A 22,767-nucleotide genomic window follows, 5' to 3' on the forward strand; every position below is an offset into this window, starting at 1 on the left:
GTTTGTTTTGAATAATCACAACTTGTTTACGTGCCCGACCGATCCCCGATGGGCACTAACACTACCAATTAATCGAATTAATGGCGGCATAAAAAGTCGAAGGAATCGAGAGATTTGTCGACCACTGATTCGTTAATTAACATAACGGACAGGTGCAGTAAAAGGGAAGATCGTCCGAACGGGAAGAAACGAATTATCGGAAGTGTAGAACGCTAACAAACTTCAATTTACAGCAGCAATAATACAACGGACCGTATAGTTTTATTTGACTTTCGAGAGTAGCTCGACGTTTAAAATGCAATAAAGCATCTTATAATTGTAAACGAGCTTTCGCTATGTTGCTACATTCGCTTTTCTATACCGAATGCGTTCCACGCAACTGTTGCCGTTAAACGTTCACAAAAATTGTTTTTACATCTGACACTAACATCTGCTCTAGTTTAAATTTGACGCCGTTTTCCAGGTCAAATGGTTTTTCGCTCATCGGACGATATAACTCTGCCTGCACACGTTAATTTTGGACGTTTTGTCTATTTCTGCACCGCTTCTCGAACTCGCACACGATTAACTCCTACACGTCGACCACCATTTTCAAAAATTACGAAGAGCTAGCCTTTCGTCATTATTACAATATGTAATTACAATATTGTAACGTGACAGATTTAGATCAAGTCCAAACAAAAACATCCACCGATCATCTCGCCGACCGCCGCGGAAACCGATAACATATACAGGGTGATTCTGAAATAAGTTTGGAAAAAAACCCGCTAATTGGTGATGATGAGAAGAAGTCATAGACAAAAAATTTCTTATAGAAATTTTTTCGTTTTCGAGATACAAATGATTGAGAATTTGGTCATAATTGCTAATACGCTGCTGAGTTAAAGGTGATTACTTGACTATCTTGGTAGTTTAGCAACAACAATAATCAAAAGTAAACGTTACCAACAAGAATAATCAAAAGTAAATGGTGCCCGTCAGTCACAAACTTTAATATTTACCTATGACATTACTGTTTTTTACACTTTTTAAACTATAGTATATTCTGTAACGAGCTTAGAATGAAAATTCGATCCACGAGCGGAAGATTCCGAGCGTGAGGAACCACGAGTAGATGGAATTTTCATTCTAACCGAGTAACAGACTGTATTTTCTCCATAACCATGTAATAATTCTCCACGACCAGAAAGTTTGAACCAAAAACAATTAAATCTGAACAATTTTTGTTTATTTCAATTAAAACTTGTCAAAAAACAATTAGAACATCGCATTGATATCTGACATTGACATTTTTGAAATCCATGGCAATCTATGTATTTCCTTGAGCATAATTATGGAATATTCATTCAGTTACTTGTTATGGAATGAAAATACATGCAGAACACATAAGAAGCAAGTGTTTCAAAATAAATATATATTCAATCTCAAGGGTTAGAATTTTTACTTTCTATTATTAAAAATGATTTCGGAATTACTACATTCACTAACGGTCGTGGAGAAATTATCTATACACCCACCAGCAGGAAAAGCGGAACAACATTATTAATAAAAAATCTATCGTCGCGGTGTGTGGTTGCTCTTTTTCGACCAGATCCAGGTTTTCTTGTGTCCTGACCAGTCTCTTGAAACCTTCTAACAGCTCTGTGACCAGTAGTACTGTTTTCTCAATTTCGTTGTAGGTCGTAAAATTTTATTGCATATTATGAGCGATTAACGGGAAGCGGCGCGTGCCAATTGGCGTACCATGCAAAATGTATAATACAACCCTGCTTAAAATATTACCTGTTAGTGGTAAACTAATTTATAAGCCACGCAAGATCTTTAACTAAGTATCATAAAATTTTACGACCCACAACCAAATTGAGAAAACAGTAAGAGGAGCCCCAATAGTATTAGCTGCATAACGAATGCTACGACCGTCTTTTTTTACGTTCTGCACTTAAATTAGACATTAACAACAATAAAAAATTATAAAAGTTATAAGATCTAACCAGGTTGCTTGGTAAATTTAAGAATAGAAGACTTTTAAGCAGAAAATTTGTTTTTATGCTAAAATAGCCTATGGTAATGCTCAAGGTTGTTTGCTATCATCAAAATAGGTATTATGAGAATAAATTTGTTGTTGACTAATTAGTGTTCCGCTTTTTTTGTCGGTGAGTGTAGTATTTTAATGAACTAAAGTAACAATTCAAAATGTCTCAGTTTTATAACTTAATTTGATTTTGTAATCGACGTACTCGTACAACAGAGAAAAAGAAATTCTTTTTGCTTATTAGAGTCTTAGGTTTGCCATTTTTGATCGAATTTGAATATTTTTGTTGTAATTAAGTGGATATTTGTTCAAAGCAAATAAATAACAAACTATTGTTACAGTTCTAATAATAATCTGTGTGGTCACAAGTTGTAGAAACGTTTTTGTAACTAGAACAGATACCACAGATACCATGTTACATTTATTTTCTTATTTTCCTTTGAACAATATTGATTGGTCGTGTATAAAGCCTGCTTTCTAAACAGACATTATAAAGTGAAATATTTTTATGGCGGTGAGAAATATTCTATATTGCAGCGCCTTAATATACAACCCCATAAAAATAGAATTCGAAGCTTCTGTATCGAAAAACAACAAAAGTGCATTACTAAAGCTGTTATAGTAAAATCCCTATTCTTGGCGTTTTAGTACACACTCTAAAATGGACAGGTTGTGGAAAATCAAAAAAGGCCCATATCTGTGGAATGCGTGGAAGATTCGAAACATGTTTAGGTATGCTAGAATAATAATAATAGTAAAATAACAACCGAATGCCTTTACTATGGGGCAACAGTAATTCGGAAATTTTATGATTGTATAAAATCTTCTTCTCTAGCTCGTGTATTTGTTCCCTTAAGGGAGTTCCCAGTTGACTGTAGAAATTGCATGTTAGGTGTAATAAACTGTTCTAGTCAACGGTGTTGCGCGACATTATACGACGTTAGCCGAAGGTGCACTATAAAAAGAGGCGCAGGCGAAGGGTTTTCAGTTACGAGGCAGGAGTAATGGGAGTATGTTGATTATGCCATCACGGCCCACCAACATCCAGATAACTGACTGCCTAGACTTTGTTATAAAAAAGCACTATAGTTGCGAAGGCAAAAAAAAACATTGAAGGGACCGCTTCCTGCACGTTCCGTTAAAATTTCTAGTTTGAGACGTCCAGCGAAGATGAAATTGAAGTTGCGGTCGTCGCCCTAAAATACTAGACGAGTTTGGTGAAGAAGTTCGGGGTCGCTTTACATTTTCTGCAACTAATTTAGTGTTGAGATAAGTTTTATGTTTGTTATGTTGGAATTTCGAAATGAAGAATTGGAGGTTGTTGGAAGGTTGAAACGGATATCAAGGCCAAGGCTGGATCGGCCCGAGATCTGGATTGTTTAAAATTTGTTTGGAAGACGGAAAGGGAGTTGGAAGAAAGTAATAATTATTGCCGGGTCATAAAGCGCAATGATTCCGTTTGATGGGTGGAAAGGCGGAAATCTGGACTAAAATGACAACATGAAAACGGTGGCTAAGTCATAAACTTTTAAAAACGCTACCGTTTCCAAATACGTATATTATAGAATACGTATTTTATTTTGTCGCATTTATATGCGGCGAATTTATACACAATAAAAGCACCGAAATGTCGAAATGCAGCAGCGATGGCGGCGTCAGCGTTCGGCGGTCGTACTTGATGTTTCAATATCGAGTTGGCGTAGACACGGAATTGTCGTTGATATTCCTATCACGCGGATAGTGTTATTTCGGACACTTCGCATTCATTGCCATTCCAACTACACTCAAAAAGTTTGCAAAACTACGCCAAACTGGGAACTTAATAAAATTCAAGGATAACACCGACTTTTCATGTTTATTTACTGCTTAGGATATATCTACCGTGTGATCAAATAAATTTAGAGATCTCGTCGACTCGCTGAACAAAACCCGATGCGTGGATTGATCGCAACTAACAAACCGTGAATTAAATAAGCAAGCGTTGGTTCACAAATAATTTCTTATTGATCTGTCACGTCAAATCTGATCGAAAAGTAAATTTTTAAATTTTATTTATGAAGACTTCTTATTAACAGGGAATTATCACTTTTCATCTATCTATTTAAAACGTTTAATGTGACAAAATATTAAACAAACGTCAAGTTTTAGATTGAATCTAAATTAATTTAATAATTTCGTATTTTGAAAATTTCATTTAATTTTTTTAGTATTGTATTGGCTGTTATACAGGGTGTCTAAAAATTCGCGAATTCCAAATTCAGAGCGTTGTAGGGGATCACTTCAGTAGTCCAAATATGGAAAAAAAAATCGGGACTCCCCCCACAAAGATACATTGGTTTGAAGGTGCACTGTATGTGTTGAACAAAATTTAAGAGCTTATATCTTCTTCAGGAAGAGCGATTTTTTTTTTCTAAGTATTTTTCGAGCTCCACTGGGTCCTTCCCTACCACGCTCTGAATTCGGAATTCGCGAATTTTGAGACACCCTGTATCACTAACTGTATTACTATTATTATTACATCTATCAAAGTGTTTGGCGAAAGTTACCTATTTGAACACTACATATTTTTTACCAAACTTTTTTTACAAATTTTTTAAATTAGAGGAAACATGTTCTTGTTTGGGTCGTTTGAAAATTCGATTTTCCTGAAGTATCTGTAACATCTCTTGAGGGATATTTTTCGTCAGAAAGCCCCTTTAATGCATTTCCAAATATTAATTACTTAATCACATCAATATACATAATGAGTCGGGTAATAATGAAATGAGAGACCGATATTAAACTCGTCGAAAAATTTGATTAAGAGAAAAAATCGCGTTAATCGTTCACGACACGAAAATTTACACCTATTACTAAAAATTCACTTACATGCAATCTATCGATGGATCAAAATGTTAGTGAAGTAATTTTCCCAGGGTATATGGCTTACGGAAGGAGGAAATCATTCATCATCATAAAATATTAGCTATGAAAGGGATGTCCTAATACAAATCCAATATTTGCTTTGAAAAACCTGCTTTTCGCTACACTAGCAATAACAATTTGAAAAACAGAGGCGAGACGCTGGGAAATGCTGCATGCTCTATCTGAGAAGTCCCGATAGATCCCGATTTGCATATTGAATACTAATTGGCTCCTAATTTGTGTACAAAATACGGCAATTTGAAAAGCGTGACGCATCGAGTGTCGCTAAGTGGCCTTGGGATGCGGTATGGGTTGTCGGCGTGGAGGCGAAATTTTCACTTTCGATCAGAATTTCGGATTAAAGTCATAGTAAAAATGTCGGAAGAGATCTGATAGCGGCCCACCAGACAGGTGGCTTTGTCGACGTCTTGCACGGTTTGGATTAAAAGATGAAGCTTGGCGTCTGAATAGCTCCTCGATAATGGAAACTCCGAATAACTTCTTCACGGAGTGCAACTGCTGCCGGAGTGTTCGACCGGATTGTTAACAATTGCGGAGTCTCTTTGGCGCCCCTACGCATTAATAGCAGTCCGGCAGCGACAGAAAGGCCGGAGCTTGATCGCCGCCACCACATAGAACAAAAGATTTGTGTAAATTCGTCCAAACACTCGGCCAACACTCCGATTTAATATAAAGTGAGATCTTCGATCGAGCGTGTCACCAGATTAAATTTTATTCACAAATCGGAAACGACGCCGGAATTTCATCAACACCTGACCTCATCTAACCCCATATTTCTTGCCGAAACTTCAAGATGTCATGTTTGTTTTAAAAAATCATCAAAATATGGATAAATATTTTATTTGGTAGGGATACAACCCGGCGCCTCCACCAGAATCGATATTGCATATCCCTATAAATTATTTATGTGAGACAAATAAGACGAAAAAGTTACAAAATTGTGCAGCAAAATGCGATCAATGTGGTCAAAATACAAAGATAATAAAATTAGGACGGCGCTATCTACAGTCTGACCGTCTTGCTTTTATCTTTTTATATCTATCTATATTTCAGTATGACAGAACAAAAATGTCGCCAATCTTCGAAATAATTAAACCAAATACAAAATTTTCTGGTTGGAAAAAAAATCCTCAATCAGTTTTATGTTATCGCCTTCGAACAACTCAAGTTTTTTGAGTGCGTTCGTTGAGATCTTCTTTACATAATCCTATAATGAATTGGGGAATAGAACGAAATATTTTCAATTAAAATTCATGTTGGTAATAATTCTTTATTACGGTACTTTGGAAATTCCAACTCGACACATTATGTTCCTCCACACAGTCCTCATTGTACTTCTTGTATTATCTGTTAAGCAATGAAGTGAATGTTTCAAATTAAGGACTCCGGTTTCGAGCCCTTACAATGGTTCGTTCAACAGCAATTTGTTACCGGAGAAAGTTAATACTAATAACACAATTACCATGTGCTAGGTAATAAACGTACGGTATTTTGGTTTAGCTCTTTTATCTATTTCGCGAGTTCTAGTTGCTGATATTATTTATTAGTGGAGTTTGCGGCAATTCATAAAGTAACAGCTAACGCTTTATTGCTGTAATTAGTAACGACCGATTAATGTTTTCATCATTATTTTTGGGTAAAGACGCGTACCAAAATGTTGCGCGCTCTCACGTTTTATAAAATATGATATACAGGGTGTACTTTTAAAATGTGCCGAAATTTTACCTACGAAGTTGTAGGACAACGTAGAAAACTAAAAGCAATTTAGAAAAATTGTAGCTCAAAAAATAAATATTATTTTATTTTTTGACATAAAATTTTTTAAACATTTTTTCCGAGTTCTACGTGAAGCCAGTAGCTCGTGATTAAAATATCTGCACAACTTTCAAAATCACCCTGTACATAATTAGCGTTTAGTTAACGTCGAAATTGTAAAATGCAGTAAACCGTAAAAAGTGAATAAAACGTGTACATGTGCAAATCGAACCGGAAATATTTCATGTATTTAATTGTAAATTGAAAATTAGCCAGTTTGTGTTGTTCAGTTTACAGATACATTTTTTGGTGGGGTCGTATTGTACAATAGAATGGAGTGTTTATATTAATAAATATTCGGCATTTATTCGCTTAGCATAGAAAGCAATTATGTATAGCCGAATGGATTTATACATTCGGTTTTACAAATAGGGAAAGTTGAGACGATCGCGTAACGGAAATGTGTTGTTTTTATTATTTCGTCGGATAAATACGTAAAAAATTAAAAGAGCGGATTTTGCCTTGGAAAGTAGTCTAAATCTGCAGAGACAGCGGAGATAACAAGAGAAAGATGTTTCGGAATTTATTTTCATATAGCGAAAAGAGGGTAGGTTGTGGGGTGGTTGGGGGCGGCGCGGTTTTGTCAGCGAAATTTGATGACGTCACCTGTAGTGATAAAATATGCACCACTATCTACTTTATAATAATTTGCGCGGATTAACGTCGAAAACGTAATCTGTAAGACGGCGCTTTTAAGATATCTGCAAAGTAGCTTACGCATTTTAACATCCGTAGAAACAGTATATTATTCATAAAGGCACCGAAAATTTCTTTAACAACCCCTAGGGCGCCTCCGAAATAAATCATAATAACGGTAATCGCGGTAATAGTGTGAATGAAAAGGAATGTTCACGGAATGTGCGCGCATCAATATGTTTATGTGCATCGGTGTAAATATGAAATGATGGTTAAAGAAACGAGCCCTTTCAATGCCTTTTATGCCTTTATAAAATAAATCGCATTACCTAACATAAATATGGATACGGCGCCCTTTGCTAAAACCGGAACGTATTTATTTATTCGCAAAGATAAAGCACTTATGCAGGACGTATTATTTCGCATTAATTCATCCCCCGGCTGCATATGTGCCGGTTTGAAATATTACGACCCGGCCTCTATTTCCCGCCCATCAAAAAATTTCCCTTACACTTTCAAACTTTTTACGTTACGCCCGGATTTATTAAAATATAAAATGTTAAGACAACGCCTTAGCGCAACACATAAAACAGTGTGAGTAGTAAGATGACTCCAGGGATGAATGTTTCACGCTGTCACACCACCGTATTATATTATAATATAAACCCTTCATTCTCAGTTATCTACAAGTTCACTATTTTCCGACCGAAGGTTTGCTCGACCTGGATGCAACGACCCGACACTTTCTTCGGCCAAAATTATAATACTGCAACGTAACGTAACCTCTACCACAAACGTAACGCCGAGGAAATGTACGTAAAATTTTATGTTTATTTTTTAGAAGCAAATAAGATAAATTCGTCAGGATACATACAAGGTGTCTTAAAATTATCGTATTCCGAGTTCGGGGCTTAGTAGGGGACATCCTGTTGACCAAGTAAAAATGTTCAAAAAAAAATTGCTGTCAAAATTGCTCCTACAACCGACAGGTCACACATAATGCACACCTTTATGAAAATCAAGATTTCAACGTTCTCAAAATCACTAACCTAACTGATCCAATTTTGAGAGAGAATTTTCAGTATTTTTTTAGTTAAAGTTTTCTTTTTAATTTAAAATTAATCATTTATTTGTCCTCTCTGCAATAAACAGCCGTAGCCGTCTCTTCAGGCTGATTATTGTGTTGAACAAATCGAACATATTAAAACCAGCGGGTTTGTGATGTTTCAAATAATGGGGCACATTTATTATGGGTTTGTGAAAGGCAATCGGTCGTAGAGTGGCCAATCACAATATTCCTTCCTGTGCGTTAGCATGGAATTCAGGCGCGTAGGAGTGTGGGGGCGGTGATGGGGGTCCGGGATCTGGTCTATTATGGTTCATAATGCAGTCCAGACACCCGATACTGTACAATGCTGTAATAATGTTTTGTTGTCGAGTGATTTTCTGATCGAAGATCTCACAATAATATCTGTTGATGGTGAAGCAACATTCAGTAGTAAAAAAGAATCGGGGTCATTTTCATGATATTAGGTGAAATTGACGCAATTAGATGAGAAAATTAAGTGGAGTCGAAAAAAGCTAAATGTGTCGAAATCTCGTTCGCAAACGGAACCAGGCTTTATCCGACCCTGATCAGTGATCATTCCTGGACAGTTTTAAAAGGACGACAGCCATCACCATCGACGCCAGTTATATAAATCTAACGGTCTCGACCACCGTGAAGTTTCCTCAATAATCGCTTGTAAGATTAATTTTCTCATTGATCGCGGCGGTTCTTAGAAAGTCAACACTAACATAAATACTTTTGTAAACTCATAATTTTGTTTACCGTTTCCTCTCTTTTTGTTTACTCCTTTACAATCGCATTTTCTTATAAAAACCGACGAGAAAATTTCTTTCGGCTTTATTCTATCACGCGATTCGCTCGGATTTTATCTTCCGGAATATCTTGAGATTTGCGAGGAATTTCGAAAAAATAATAAACAAAGACCTGCCTTTCGAACATTTTATTATACTCGCAGTCCGGCTAAATCAAACAATACACCCAACCTAATTAGCTTCCTTTTGTGATCATCAACGGCGCGTGATTAACATAGACTGGCATGAATTTGTGCACGTATTGTGAAACCTTCACAAAACATCAACGATATGCACTCACCCAAAAAATACGCTTTGCGCATGCAAGAAAAATTCTAAAATGCACGCGATTAAACCGCTTTCTTATTTTTAACCGCAAAACCAAGACCAACTGCAATCAATAGTCAACGGGACGCTTAAAACTGCAAAAAATTACATTGTTCTTGCTTTACTCGTGGAAGACAATAGTTGCGCAATCACGCCATCACAAAACTCCCACTTTGTTACAAACACATGCATAATTTATGTCACTGCAATGATAACTTTTACAAAACTTTATAAAGAAAGCTAGGACTGGACTGGTTCGGAATTTTTTAAAATCGTTTGTATCAATCATGCAGAGTTGTGTTGCACCGAAAAGTGTAAAAGTTGGTTGTAAGGTGTGCTAAGAAACAGTTTTATAGTGTGGCCATAAAATTTATGCTCCCGGTGTATTATTTTGTAAGGTTGGTTGGCGTGTGCGAACGAATCTCTGCGATTTGGAATTAGTTCTGGTCTGTAGAGTCGTTAGGAAGTATCAACCGATGTATAATACAAAATATCCAGATCGGAATGCTGATGTAGCGGGGTTGCATTATAGAGTCCTATAAAAGTTTAGGACTGAGGAATTATGTGGGGTGGATGTAATGAGAAGAGTTTCATCAGAGTACTGCGGCGAAATAGTAAAAATTGTGAAATGACATTCAAGGGGCGAGTATCGATTATTTACGGCATCACGACACGTGATGTTCCACAAACGAGCGTATTAGGAAATAGAGTGAAACATTTGATGGCGAAATAAATAATAGTGTTTTTCAGTGCGCAATTGACGAATGGTGGTGCGACTTCATAATTAATTCACGCGGTTTGGAATTAGTCTGGTCCCACTTTGGATCCCAACCGCCCTAAAATTCGACAGTAAATAGTGGATTTTTATTTGTTCTCCTTCGTAATATTTATAGCAGGACAACGTGAAACTCTTTAAATATTTCATGTTTTGCGCTCCAGAATGCGTAGCAGTTGCACGGTTACCAACATAAAACTTTTTCATAAGTAACACGCTTGCGATATTTGCTTTGGGAAAGTTTATTGCATTTTTATTATGTGAAAATGAATGAACGTGCTCGACCCAATAAAACCTCTTTAATCAAAATTCTAAATATAAACATATTTGTTTCGAGGAAATTCTGCATCTGGCCCGCGTCGTTTTCACCGCGATCAACGCACGCCACAAACGGGAAATTGAAAAATGGATTAATTGCCGAAAAGTACTTGTTGACAACTTAATAACCGACCATTTGGAAAAGCTAATTCTCTTGTAATGTAGATAAGACGATAACAAAGGTAAAATGAATCAAAATGAAAATTACTAATTGTAGATTAGTTTGCATCTTTTCGTTGGTCATTTTTACGAAATAAATAAGTACAAGAATGTCACAACTTTTTCAAAATTGGTTGGCTAAATAATTCGCTTTTTTATTTAAATCCAAACCAGCAGACGCGTGATTTTTCGCAAAATGGTATAATTTGCCAACAAAAGGATCATTCACTAGTAGCGGACCGTTTTAAACCTTTTTGCCATAAAATTAATAGTTTCCATTGTCACCTAAATTTACGACAGCACAAGTAGCAGGTCATAAATAAAAATTATCAAAGTTAAAATGTAAAATTGCGTTTAATTCAAAATCTAATTGGTATTTTTTTCCGCTGATTTTGTAAATAATTATAGGAAATGAATCTGGGTAGGTCAGTATAAAAATCAGAATTTGACTTTTTGGTTGAGATTTACTTTTTTTGGCTTTGTTTGTAAGTGAAAAATTATCAAAAAATTATGAAATACCAATACCCAGGTAAGTGTGAGAAATTTCGACAATTTTATTTAATTAGAAGTCGCGATTTCTCGCGTGTGCGTATACTATGCTCGACCTGTACATATTGATAAATCCGTCGTAAACAACGTGAATAGTACAGGTCCAAATATACAGTACCCTGCCGTACACCTGATGAATTTGCAATTTTATTCAACTTGTACTTTGCGACCGGTAAGTACACGATTAGAAAAGCATAACAAAAGGGTTTTGTAAAGAAAATAAATCATCTGGAATGTCAACAACTTTGGAAAAATCTAGTACGATGAGAACAGCTTCCCGTCGTTTGTTATCTAACAATAAACAACGCAACAGTTGTGGTGTGGTCGGGACAAACGCTCGTACCTTCCAAATTAATAGTTATTTACATTACATATGCGGTAGGCTACATTTTACAGCGCGAGGTTTTTAGATTGAAACAGGACCGCGCAGCGGGAGTGTTTTAACAAAAACCGAGCGATGTAAAATGCCTACCGCATTAGTAATGTATTAATCTTTTAGGCCCATGACCCATTAAGTACTTGTTTTCTCAAATTTGAAATTTGTTGTAACCAATAATTTTGCAAAACCTGTCAAAGACTCATATTTAATTAATGAAATGGCAGAAAGTTATCTATTATACCGATAACTGACACGCTTACGATTTACACCACAAGATAGCGCCATCAGAAGAAAACAATTAATTTCTGTCCATTTTTGAAAACTGAGCGAATTAATGGTAGCTGTATCTTGTTTTAGTATAAATGGCCTTTACATGTGATACGCTAAACATTTTTTTGGAGGTTCCAGAAAGCTTAAAATTTTCTTGTTATTTTACACACTCAGTGCGGTAAAACGACAGATAGTTTGATTAGTGTGTAAAAATCAATATACCGTAACTGTTCAAAATTTTAATAAATTCTTTGTCGAAAGCGAAAAGTGCAGGTCCCAAAACAGCGGTGCAGAAAAATGTGTGTAGTATTTTAATTTTTTTTTTCGTTCCGTTCATCTATCAGAAGACATTAGTTAGTGTTAATTATGTTTTTGACTGCGACGAATAGCAATATTTCAAGCTGGAAGTAGAGAAAAAAGACAAACCGGGAAACTTGTATATAATTCGGGTATATTTTAGGCGCATTGACTGTAATAAATGGCATGAAATGGAGACGCGATATATTTCTCTGGCATAGAAAATATATGTTTGTGTGTTAATGCGCAATTTGTGAGTTTTTCAAGAATTTGACGTCAGAGATTTTGCAGAGCACGTGCACAACGGTGTTTATAAAGGATTGCGATTTTATCATTCGCCTGAACAAGAGTTGCGCACTTTTCTAGCAAATTTCAAATACGCTGCGGACCTTATCGGTGGAAACGTTGAAAAATCGAGACCCAACTATATCATTTCCGCCTCGATTCTTCTTACCTGCTCACATAATTGCGGAAACCTCCCTAGAATACCCTCTGGTCTGAATTAGCGTTTATCATGGCAATCCTCGCCTGTATCTATACTAGTTCAGTTATATTAATATAGATGGAAGGTTTCAAAAGGTCTAATTTGGGTGGAGTGTGAGTATTGTTGGTGGTCCTGGTGAGGAGGTGAGGTTTAAAAGGGAACAAGACCGAGAAAGAAGGAACGAGGTTATTTAAGCTTGCAAATTGCAGTGCAAACGGGCGGAAAATATGTCTAATTCCTAAATAGTATGTCGAGAAGTAAGGTTAAAGCGGAATGAAATTGCTCATTTAGCTTTTTGTAACGGTCGCATAATTTCAAATTTTAATTTTGGGCGAGATTATAAAATAATTAGTATATATGGACTTACGATATTTCGCCGAAAGCGGAGAAGGCATCCCTCAGCGCCTGTGTCTCTATTTCGGGGCTCAAGTCTCCGACGAAAATGTGGTGGTGCTCTGGAAAGAAAATTACATTAATTATTGAAGGACTGCAAGGCAGAAATGTACACAAAACTACCAGGTCGCTCCAAGGTATAAATTAACCGGTAATCTGGTTTTAGAATGGTCTGATCCTGGACCAACACCGTGCACCCTCGCACAATTCGAACAACCCCCTTCCGCATCAATTATGGCCGCAGTTTCTAATTCTGCGATTACGCAATGTTTACGCCGGCGTCATCAATTAATTGCTACTATTTAGAAATTCTGTCGGATTCCCCCAAATCCGCTCTCAAAATTCATGAAATTTTTTACGCCACCCCCTAATTAAAATCCAGTTTTACTGCATATTCGTCCCGTAAAAAATTTACTTCGTTCAAAGTGTACGATCGAGGGGGCGGTCGGGGTTAAGTCGTGACGACTTATTGCGGGGCAAGTGCACCGGTTCGGGCACATTTCATTGAGACAAGAGCAACCGCAACTGAAGTCTGTGAGGGTTGTGTGATCTGATCGGAGGCGGTTTATCGATCTAGAGAGCAGCGAACTGCGAACGAGGATTATGCCAGGACAAGTTTATCCTTGCGACTGTCCGCCGTCACACGTTCCCGAAACCTTAATAAAAATTAATTGGTATCAAAATAACGGAACTGATTTTGTTTTTTAAAACATGTAAACTAACCCCTTCGGGGTCCGCTTTTCATAAATATTCACCGACGAGAACCGGCATTTTAGCACTCCCGTTTCTTTGGAAATGAATGTATTACCGGCCCGATTGAATCTGGAATTGACTTTTTTCCCAAAGACCTTTGCGGGAAACCACTCTTACCCCCATTTAATTTGAATTTAAGCAACTTAATAAGTTCGAAAAAAATTTTCTCTCTGCGTGACGATTAATTATCTTTTTTTAATTAAAATTAATTAATACGCCACTATCATTATTGATACACGTGAATCTACCTTTGGGCAACTACATATTCAGTTGACATTTCAATTAGTTTATTCCTTTAATCTATTTTGATTTGCAACAACTTCAAAAAGCTCTCCCCGATGGCGAACGCTTTTCCAACGATAAATATCCAGTACACTAGAAAAAAATTACTTCCAATTAATGAATTAGATGTAGGTGGAATGACAATAAAAAAGATTAAACAAACTTTGTTTTATCTGTATTCATAACAACAACCCTACCCGACGATACCCTAAAAAACCTGTTTGTCGCGTGACCCATGAAGCTCTACCCCACAAAAATCTTCACATTTTGCGTCGTTTCTAATTAAATGACAACCAAATTACAAATCGTCAACTAAAAAGACATTCGCTTTTGAATTAATCCGGCCTGGATGCCGTGTCATCGGATAAATAACTGTATGTAAATAAACCACGTGACGGATGTGATTCGGCATTCAAAAACGAGATAAAATTACATTAGATTTAATGAATTAAAAACATATTGCACATAAATCTGACGGACTTGTATTTTGTCCCGTTTCCATAATCCCATTTGGACTCGACTAAATTATGTTAATTTATGCATCTTAACAAGAATTTGTGGAAAACTTGTAAATTCCACTTCACGCAGCTTTAGTATCAAACTTGATTAAAGCTATTTTGTCCACACCGTTTTTGATGAGTTACAAAACCTCAAATAAAATTTTATTTGCATATTCTACAAATTTACTGGACGCCACCCCGTATGAGCCCGCTTCGTTACACAGGCGTTTTATTTTTAATAAATTTTATTAAACCAATTTTGATTCGGAAATCGGAAATTGTGTCTCGTGTCAGTCCTCTCCGTGTTAAAATGATTCTTGAGAGGCGACCAGGCTTTATTCCAAATTAACTTTATCTCCAGTCGAGGTCAATACTTAAAAAAATAAATAAAACAAAGCTCGCTGACGATAAAATGGAATTAAATTAAACCTGGACTTGTTATTTCTTACGGTGTAAATTTTTGTTTTGTTTGAGTTAATTTTTCGGAGCTTTGCATGTTCGTATTGTGTTGATAAGATTGCGGCAATGAATCATAGGTCGTTTTATTTTTTCTAATGAGAAATTAAAAACAACGAGGCACGTGAGTATAAAATGTGAAATTTTTATCGTGGGGAATTTTTTTTCAAACGTGTCGAATAATTTAGACGATCGCGTCGTTAGCCGTCCGCATCCTGCTGGTCACCATTACCGTTGTCGAATCACCAGGACGAGATCCTGAGGGTCAATTTGACATCATTACCGAAACTCCTGTGAGGAACAAGAGAGCGACGCGTATGGATCCATTGCGTGCTCGATCAGACGATTTTATTAATGTTTAATACGGTGATTGGACGATTACTACAATTTTCTTCCCGCCGGGCTGAATTTATTTTCATAGAACACAATCGAGCAAGTTTCTTTTCAACGACAGATTAACTGCTCCAATTTATCCGTATTTTTATTGGCCGTTTGAAGTTTTTTTTTTTGGTAGCGAGGACAAGATAAATATTCGCGGACGCCTTCCACTTAACTCGTGCGATATTTGTCACCGAAAACTTCTTACACAGAGTCAAACTATTTTCCGATAGCTATGATGGTCCGTTATCCAAAAAATATTTGCTTTGGTTGCTCCAATTGCTCGATTTTAATTGGACCATTAGTCATGAAACAAATTTCGTTTTCCTATAACAAAACTTGTCGATCACCTCAATAAATTACAACATAGACAATGGACTATATGGTTCATTGCGGAATTGACAGAGATTAATTGCCAAATTGACAACTTTCTGCGACCGAGTAATTGATTTGATTATTAAGGAACTTCCACATACAGACAACAATTATCCTACCCCGCACCCACCTCACCTTCAAGTATTTTCATACAAATCATTCCAGGAAAAAAATTGAATTTGTGTTTCTTGATTTCGATTACTTTTATACCCTTATAGCATTATACAGGGTGAAACAAAATAATTTTCATCCAGTTACCTTTGCATTACCTTTGTAAAAATACGAAATGCCGCTCTACAAAAAAAAGAAGGCCTAACCTCAAAATATACAGGGTGTCTCAAAATTCGCGAATTCCGAATTCAGAGCATGGTAGGGAAGGACCCAGTGGAGCTCGAAAAATATTTAGAAAAAAAAATCGCCCTTCCTGAAGAAAATACAGGGTGTCTTAAAATTATCATATTCCGAGTTTGGGGCTTAGTAGGGGACATCCTGTTGACCAAGTAAAAATGTTAAAAAAAAAATTGCTGTCACTGAAAAAAATATGATGAAAACCCATATATCTTTGTAAAGACCCCCCCTTGTATTTTTTATTTTATTTTTTCGAGAATCCTGAGATTTTTCCCTACAAGACCCCCGACTTGGAATACGTTAATTTTGCGACACCCTGTATAAGCACTTTAATTGTGTTCAATACATAGCAGCCTTCATATCCACAGTGACAAAATACTATTCTGGTGTCGTTCCATTTTTAAGAAAAATTACAGATTTGTGACGCATTAATTGCAGTTTGTGGGGCTGCATATTGCAAAGGATTCTTTTTTCTCGGGGTGAGATTTCAGTGTAGTCGACCGTCTGGGATAATACATTTATTTTTAAATCAAGACAAACCTCACTTTTCGTTTGAGATGGAACACAAGTGGAGGTTCAATTCAGCTCGGCAATTTTCTTGTTACATTTTTGAAAATTGGAGACCGTACGGTCGGTGACGTGGTGCGCAATATTTTTAAATTTGAGTGAGATTATGTGTATTTGTCGGTCGAGAAAGTTTTTTATTAGAGAATTTGTTTCGGTCGTGTCGCGGAAACGCGTGAATTACGTTTTTGTCCCGGTTAGACGCAATAATTTGTGCGATTCGAGTAAATTTGTGGGGTTTGTCGTTAAATCATCTTCGGGTTTACCGTTGTATCCGTTAATTCCAGATCTAGCTGGTAACTCTTATTCAGTTCTCTGTGTCAACAGGAAGATTAAGCTATTGGCGCAGTCTCGCATCTGAACAAATCGGCTTGTTTAATTTGATAATTTCAGAGATGGGGGTTGTTTTTGGTGTAACAATTCGAGGGCGACGATTGTGCGATTAATTCGTGTTGTGAGCAAGGTATGGTAATGGGGTTTTTAAATCAATACCGGGTGCAAGGGTTTCCTTATATGCGGCAAATAAACAGGCAATTCCCCCGGCGACACATTTTAGCGAGACGTGTCCAGAAAATATATACAGGTAATTTGGCGATGGAGTCGCTGCTGATGTGGTAATTGGTGGGTCGTTGCCGTGTCCGCAAACGTAAGACTCCTCCAATATTTGAAATGTGAAGGAATCTTGTATGCAAAATTACGCGTCCCGCTCTTCATTCTCTCTCTTCTCCCTTGCTTTGTTCATTCAAGCCGGTTTCCTTTAATTCCAGAACAGTGGGTCCGTATTAATTCTTTGTTTTTAAAGAAAATGAAAAACGATTTCCGGCTAATTCTTGTAATTATGTGTTGTCTGTACATTAATTTTGGAGAATGCCGTTTTTATAGGTGGAGAGGAAATTTTATTAGGTTTTAATGAAAGTTTTGCCCGAACTAGGGCCTCGGCTTTTCTTCCTAAATTATGTAATTCGCTAAATGAGGTTTAGAATTAAGGCAAGTCGCATTAGTTTTTACCCGTCGTATTTTCTTCCTTTCAGGCCTCCACCTAGCTTCGCCGCCGCAAAAAAATTTAATTATTTAAATAACTTCATCCCCCATTAACTATCGCATATTCAAATAAAAATTACCAGCCCTCGCTCTAATCTTCGATTAAAATTTCGCCGGGAAATCCGTACTACGCCTTTGTCGTGCTTCACTACTCACAAATGCTTCGATTTTATTCGTCATAAAAATAAAAGAATACTTTATGCAAATCTCCCGGCAGACTTTTTAGCGTAAATTTTCCGAAATGATCCAGGTTCGCTCTGACTAAACACCTAAAACCATCACATCAAAAAACTAAACGCGCTCTGGCAGTACTTCCGGTGCACAAATGCATGCACCAGCACGGACAAAATCGGTGGTAATTGCCGGTCCAGGCCGAGATGGATTTTTGTTTGAGCATTTCTTAAGCGCCAATTAAATTTCTGTCGAGTTTGCGCTAGGCAGGGCCGGAATAGCCGTGCATGCTGTGTATTAGGTTTATTTGTTCTGACTCGGTTTCGTATCGTAGACGACGACCGCTTTGGCGACGTTGGCCCAGAAATGGGCACACAGCCAGACTACCGGACCAATCGTGTGGCATACATTAGAGATGTAGTATCTTTATATACGAGCAAAAGGAACAACTTTATAGATGCACTTAACTCCCAACTTCAATTTATTTATTTTTTATACGGCCGGACCGACTCGAACTGGTTAATTGACTGACCCATTGGCAACTCCTTAAACAAACATCTGCAAACCACACGATTTTGCCACCACCACATCCCCGGAATTAAAAATTTCAACCCGACGAGTTTTTTGCCAGAAGCGAGAGTGTAAGTGTTTTACAGTTAGCTTTGTTATCGACGTAAGTGATTTCCATTGCTTCTGCGGAAGCTGGATTGCCAACCCCGCATACATAAACTGTGCGGTTTCCTCAATAAACTCAGCCCTTACTGTAAATCACCAATTATGAGTAAAACTCTTCCTGACGTTGGATTTCTCCAATCGATGACGTTAGCGTTGCTTATCTGGGAGTCGCACTCTCCTGTATTTTACATCAGACCCACAGGTAAACACGGAAAAATCAACATGAATTAAGTTTACGGATCCCATTTCGCCGCAGATTGACTCAAAAAATAAATAAATCATTCTCTTTTTCTTTGTTATCATAAATTAAATCGAGAAACACCAACCCTTCCGGAGAGCCGACCTTTTTCATAAATAATCTAATAACCGAGCCAGCTTAAGCAATATGAAATCGGAAATCGACAAGTGCTTCGACATGCAAAACTTTCTCCGGAGATCCGGACAAACGCACGCATCACCCTTCACATCAAAATTTACAAATGCCGACCGCTGCAACATCTCCACCCTAATACTAACCCCGATAATAAGTCCATCTGTAATTTTCTGAAATATTCTCTTTTAGTGTAGGTACAGTCTTTTTTTTTTTTATTATAGCCTGATGAACTTAGTCCGAATCATGACCTGCGTCTTCTTTCGACATTTGACAGCAGTGCATGGTGCTACCAATATTTGAAAATTGATACAGGGTGTCGCAAAATTAACGTATTCCAAGTCGGGGGTCTTGTGGGGAAAAATCTCAGGACTCTCCAAAAAATAAAATAAAAAATATAGGGGGGCTCTTTACAAAGATATATGGGTTCAAACTTTTCATCATGTTTTCTTCAAATAAAAAATATAAATGGTTGACATTCATTTTGAAATATAGTCAGGGTGATTATGTAAAATATTAAAATATAAATGAAAAGACATTTCTTGAAAAAACAGCAGATTTTTCTGCAAATTCGTTTCTCTATTTTCAATTTGTTTCTCAAAAAACAGTAATTTTTAGAACTCTTTTGATAACTACATCAACTAATAGGTAAAATATATTAAAACCTAACCTAAAAATTTGACGTCGCCAATGGAATAAACGTACAACTGGCGTCTTGCTCTAATCGCACATGCTAAAGCGAGATGCACAGTGGGACGGGCTTAATACAATACGTACAAGAGTTCAATAGCTTGTTTTACATTGTGTTGAAAAGAGATAGCAATATAACAGTTGCTCTGCTCGGACTATAATTAAAAAATGGACTTTACAACTGGTTGCAGACCCGAGAAGTAGTCGTTATTTTTACGTATCGTTATTTCAGTAAAGCGATAAATGTTAAATATTTGAATAAGAAAGGTCGCGACCGGCATAGCAATTCTCTCCGGTGAGTTATCGTTAACTTGCAAAAAACTTATTGTTCGTGGAATAATTATATAGCCTTGACTCTGTTAAAAAAATTACTTTGAATGGTGTGGAAACGTACGTTTTAAAATCGCCGCCTTATAAATCACAACAATCTTGAATTTTTTCAACCACTCCAACAACAAGACAAGCAAATATAGAACACGTTGCAGAAATATTCCAAATTACTTGCTACATAAATTGCCTCTTTATACGGCGAAAAGAACTTTGTAGTAATTGCATGCCGTTTGGAACAAAAAAAAAAGTCCTAAAGGTGTACTACACGAGACGTTTTATAAAAATGTAAGAAATGTTCATATTGGAATTATTTATAAGTGCAATTTATTCACAGTGCGTATGAAGATTTCGTTAGATTCTTCTTTATGTGACTCTAGTTGGCTACGTCTCATTTGTTGTAAAACTATCGAGGGATCCACTGAATTTGTTATTAAAGTTGGCGCTGGAACTGACGCCGTAGGTCTTTTTGAATCGATACACTTATTTGTGTATAAATTAATGTTACAAAATGCTATCAGTGGAGTCAAACGAAGAGCCCATTTGTGCTTAGAACAAAATGGTGAACTTTTTCAACCTTGTGTTGTAACATTGTTCAATAAAATAAACATTACCATTGTTATTTTTCTCTTAATCCCTCGAATCCTTAATTCGTCATTTTCCCTTTTACAATTGTCATTAAATGCGACGTTTGTCGCGAGAGTTCAAAACTAGACATGCCTCGACAGTTCCAGCGCCAACTTTAATAACAAGTTCAATGGATCGCACGATATTTCAGTTGTATCGGGCGTTCAAATGAAATCCTGGGCTGCGAAGGCGTTGGAAACCGTCAATTGTTTTGCTTTTTTTAAGTGTAAATTCACAGTTGTAATTAGGGTTATTCACGAGAGTTACTTCTGAATTTCTTTTTGCCGCAACCCATTATACATATTGCAACAACTTCTTGATCTCAAATTTTGAAAATAATTATCTGAATCCACGATGGCTCTTAGTTTTGTATCTTTGACATTAAAGCAAAAAATCAAGTCATGTATTTTTACAATAACGACGAAAAAACTGACATGATTCTCATTTATGGAGAGTGTAGAAAGATACTTCGAACACCTTTTACATTAATTTGATAATTTATTTGTTGAATTTTGATTAAATACAGGTTATCTCAATCTGACATTTCTAACAAATGTATCCAATTTACTTTGATTTCTAATTTAAAAGAACTAATACTTATATTTGATTCAGTAGTTTTTGCCATTGAAATTGTTGGTTGCGGCAAAAAAAAATCAGAAGTAATCCTCTCGTGAATAACCCTGTATGTTCAAACATGTGCCGATTAAACATAAACAAGTCATTCGTGTCAAACGGCGGGAAATTCAAACTCTAGATGGTTCCGAATGGTTTACTTTTTTCAACGCCCAGGTTTTCTTTTGAACGCATGATAGTACTTCACTCGAATTTATAAGAGTTAAATCTGAATAAATATATTATACGCAAAGCTTAAAATAAGATATCAATCAAAATTTACAGAAAAAACCGCACACGGTGTGGGGAAAGGAAGTTTAATGTTTTTGTGCCTTCTAAAAAGTTGTAGAATTTCTTGAAAACTGAGTTGGTCAAGTGACTGTAACAATTTTGATCTGCCTGACAATGACAACCACTACCGCGTTCTTTATCACAAAAATAATTTGTTTGAAGTTTTTAATCAGTTTTGTGTTATCAGAAAGCACTTGCAATTTATAATTTACGTTTGAATAGTGGTGTACGATTTAATTTGTGGTTTGTTATCTGCAACGTGTGATTTTAGTCAGTTGATAAGTAATTGTTGACCTCACAATTAAAATGTTAAGTAAGGTTTACGCGTGGCCTGAAATCCCAGCAACGTATTCGGATTTATTTATGCGGGTGTTTGATAGAAGGTCGTAATCGTCGGAAACCTGAAATACGAGGTCCCGGAATAATAATATTGTAATAATATTTTCGGTTTCCGTTGGATATTCTTAAAACATTTTGTCCTGAATTTATTCTTGCCTCAAAGAGATAACATTGTCCTTTGTGGGTGCAGAATGTTACGTCAGACACAGGACAAACGCGCTTATGCTTGAATTTACCTAACATTGAGGCAGTCAACTTTATCATCATATGCGGTCATAAATTTCACTTTGGTTTCTCTAGTCGATGTTATATTGTTCCAGCGGTATTCAACGGTTTCACCCACATGGATTATCTGCGCAATATACACGGAACCCCAACCCTGTTTATTTTAAATATGAAGTCAAAGCCGAAGCAAGAAATAAATATCGAATTTATCATACGGCCCTAAACAAATATAGTGGTGAAGAAAGTACGTATTCATAGCTTCATATATCACCACGTGGAGTGACGATTTTGAGATCGGCTCGGCGAAATCGAAGTCGCGTCGTGGATGAATTCGTACGATCGTCGCCTCACTCCGGCGAGTCGGCCGCCCTTCCGGCAGTGTAACCAAACTACTGCATAATTCTTCACGATAAGAAGACAAGAGGATGCGATGGGAATTGTAAAAAATAACGAAGCTGTTAATTAGCATGTTATTATTTATGAAACATTTTAGTCAATCTGAGTAAATTATTAAAGCTTTCAAC

At 36.6% G+C, this 22,767-nt stretch overlaps 1 protein-coding gene across 4 annotated transcripts in view; it reads right to left on the minus strand.

The window, feature by feature from the left end:
- Window positions 1-22,767, minus strand: part of LOC138140000 (nucleolysin TIAR) — a 235,537-nt gene that overhangs the window by 43,094 nt on the left and 169,676 nt on the right. For all 4 annotated transcript variants that reach the window (XM_069060647.1, XM_069060648.1, XM_069060649.1 and 1 more), the window contains one exon: window positions 13,194-13,281. In XM_069060647.1, coding sequence (XP_068916748.1) covers window positions 13,194-13,281 — 88 coding nt within the window. The remainder of the gene's footprint in view (window positions 1-13,193; window positions 13,282-22,767) is intronic.

The sequence above is a fragment of the Tenebrio molitor genome, chromosome X, assembly GCF_963966145.1.
Source record: "Tenebrio molitor chromosome X, icTenMoli1.1, whole genome shotgun sequence".
Taxonomy (NCBI): Eukaryota; Metazoa; Arthropoda; class Insecta; order Coleoptera; family Tenebrionidae; genus Tenebrio; species Tenebrio molitor.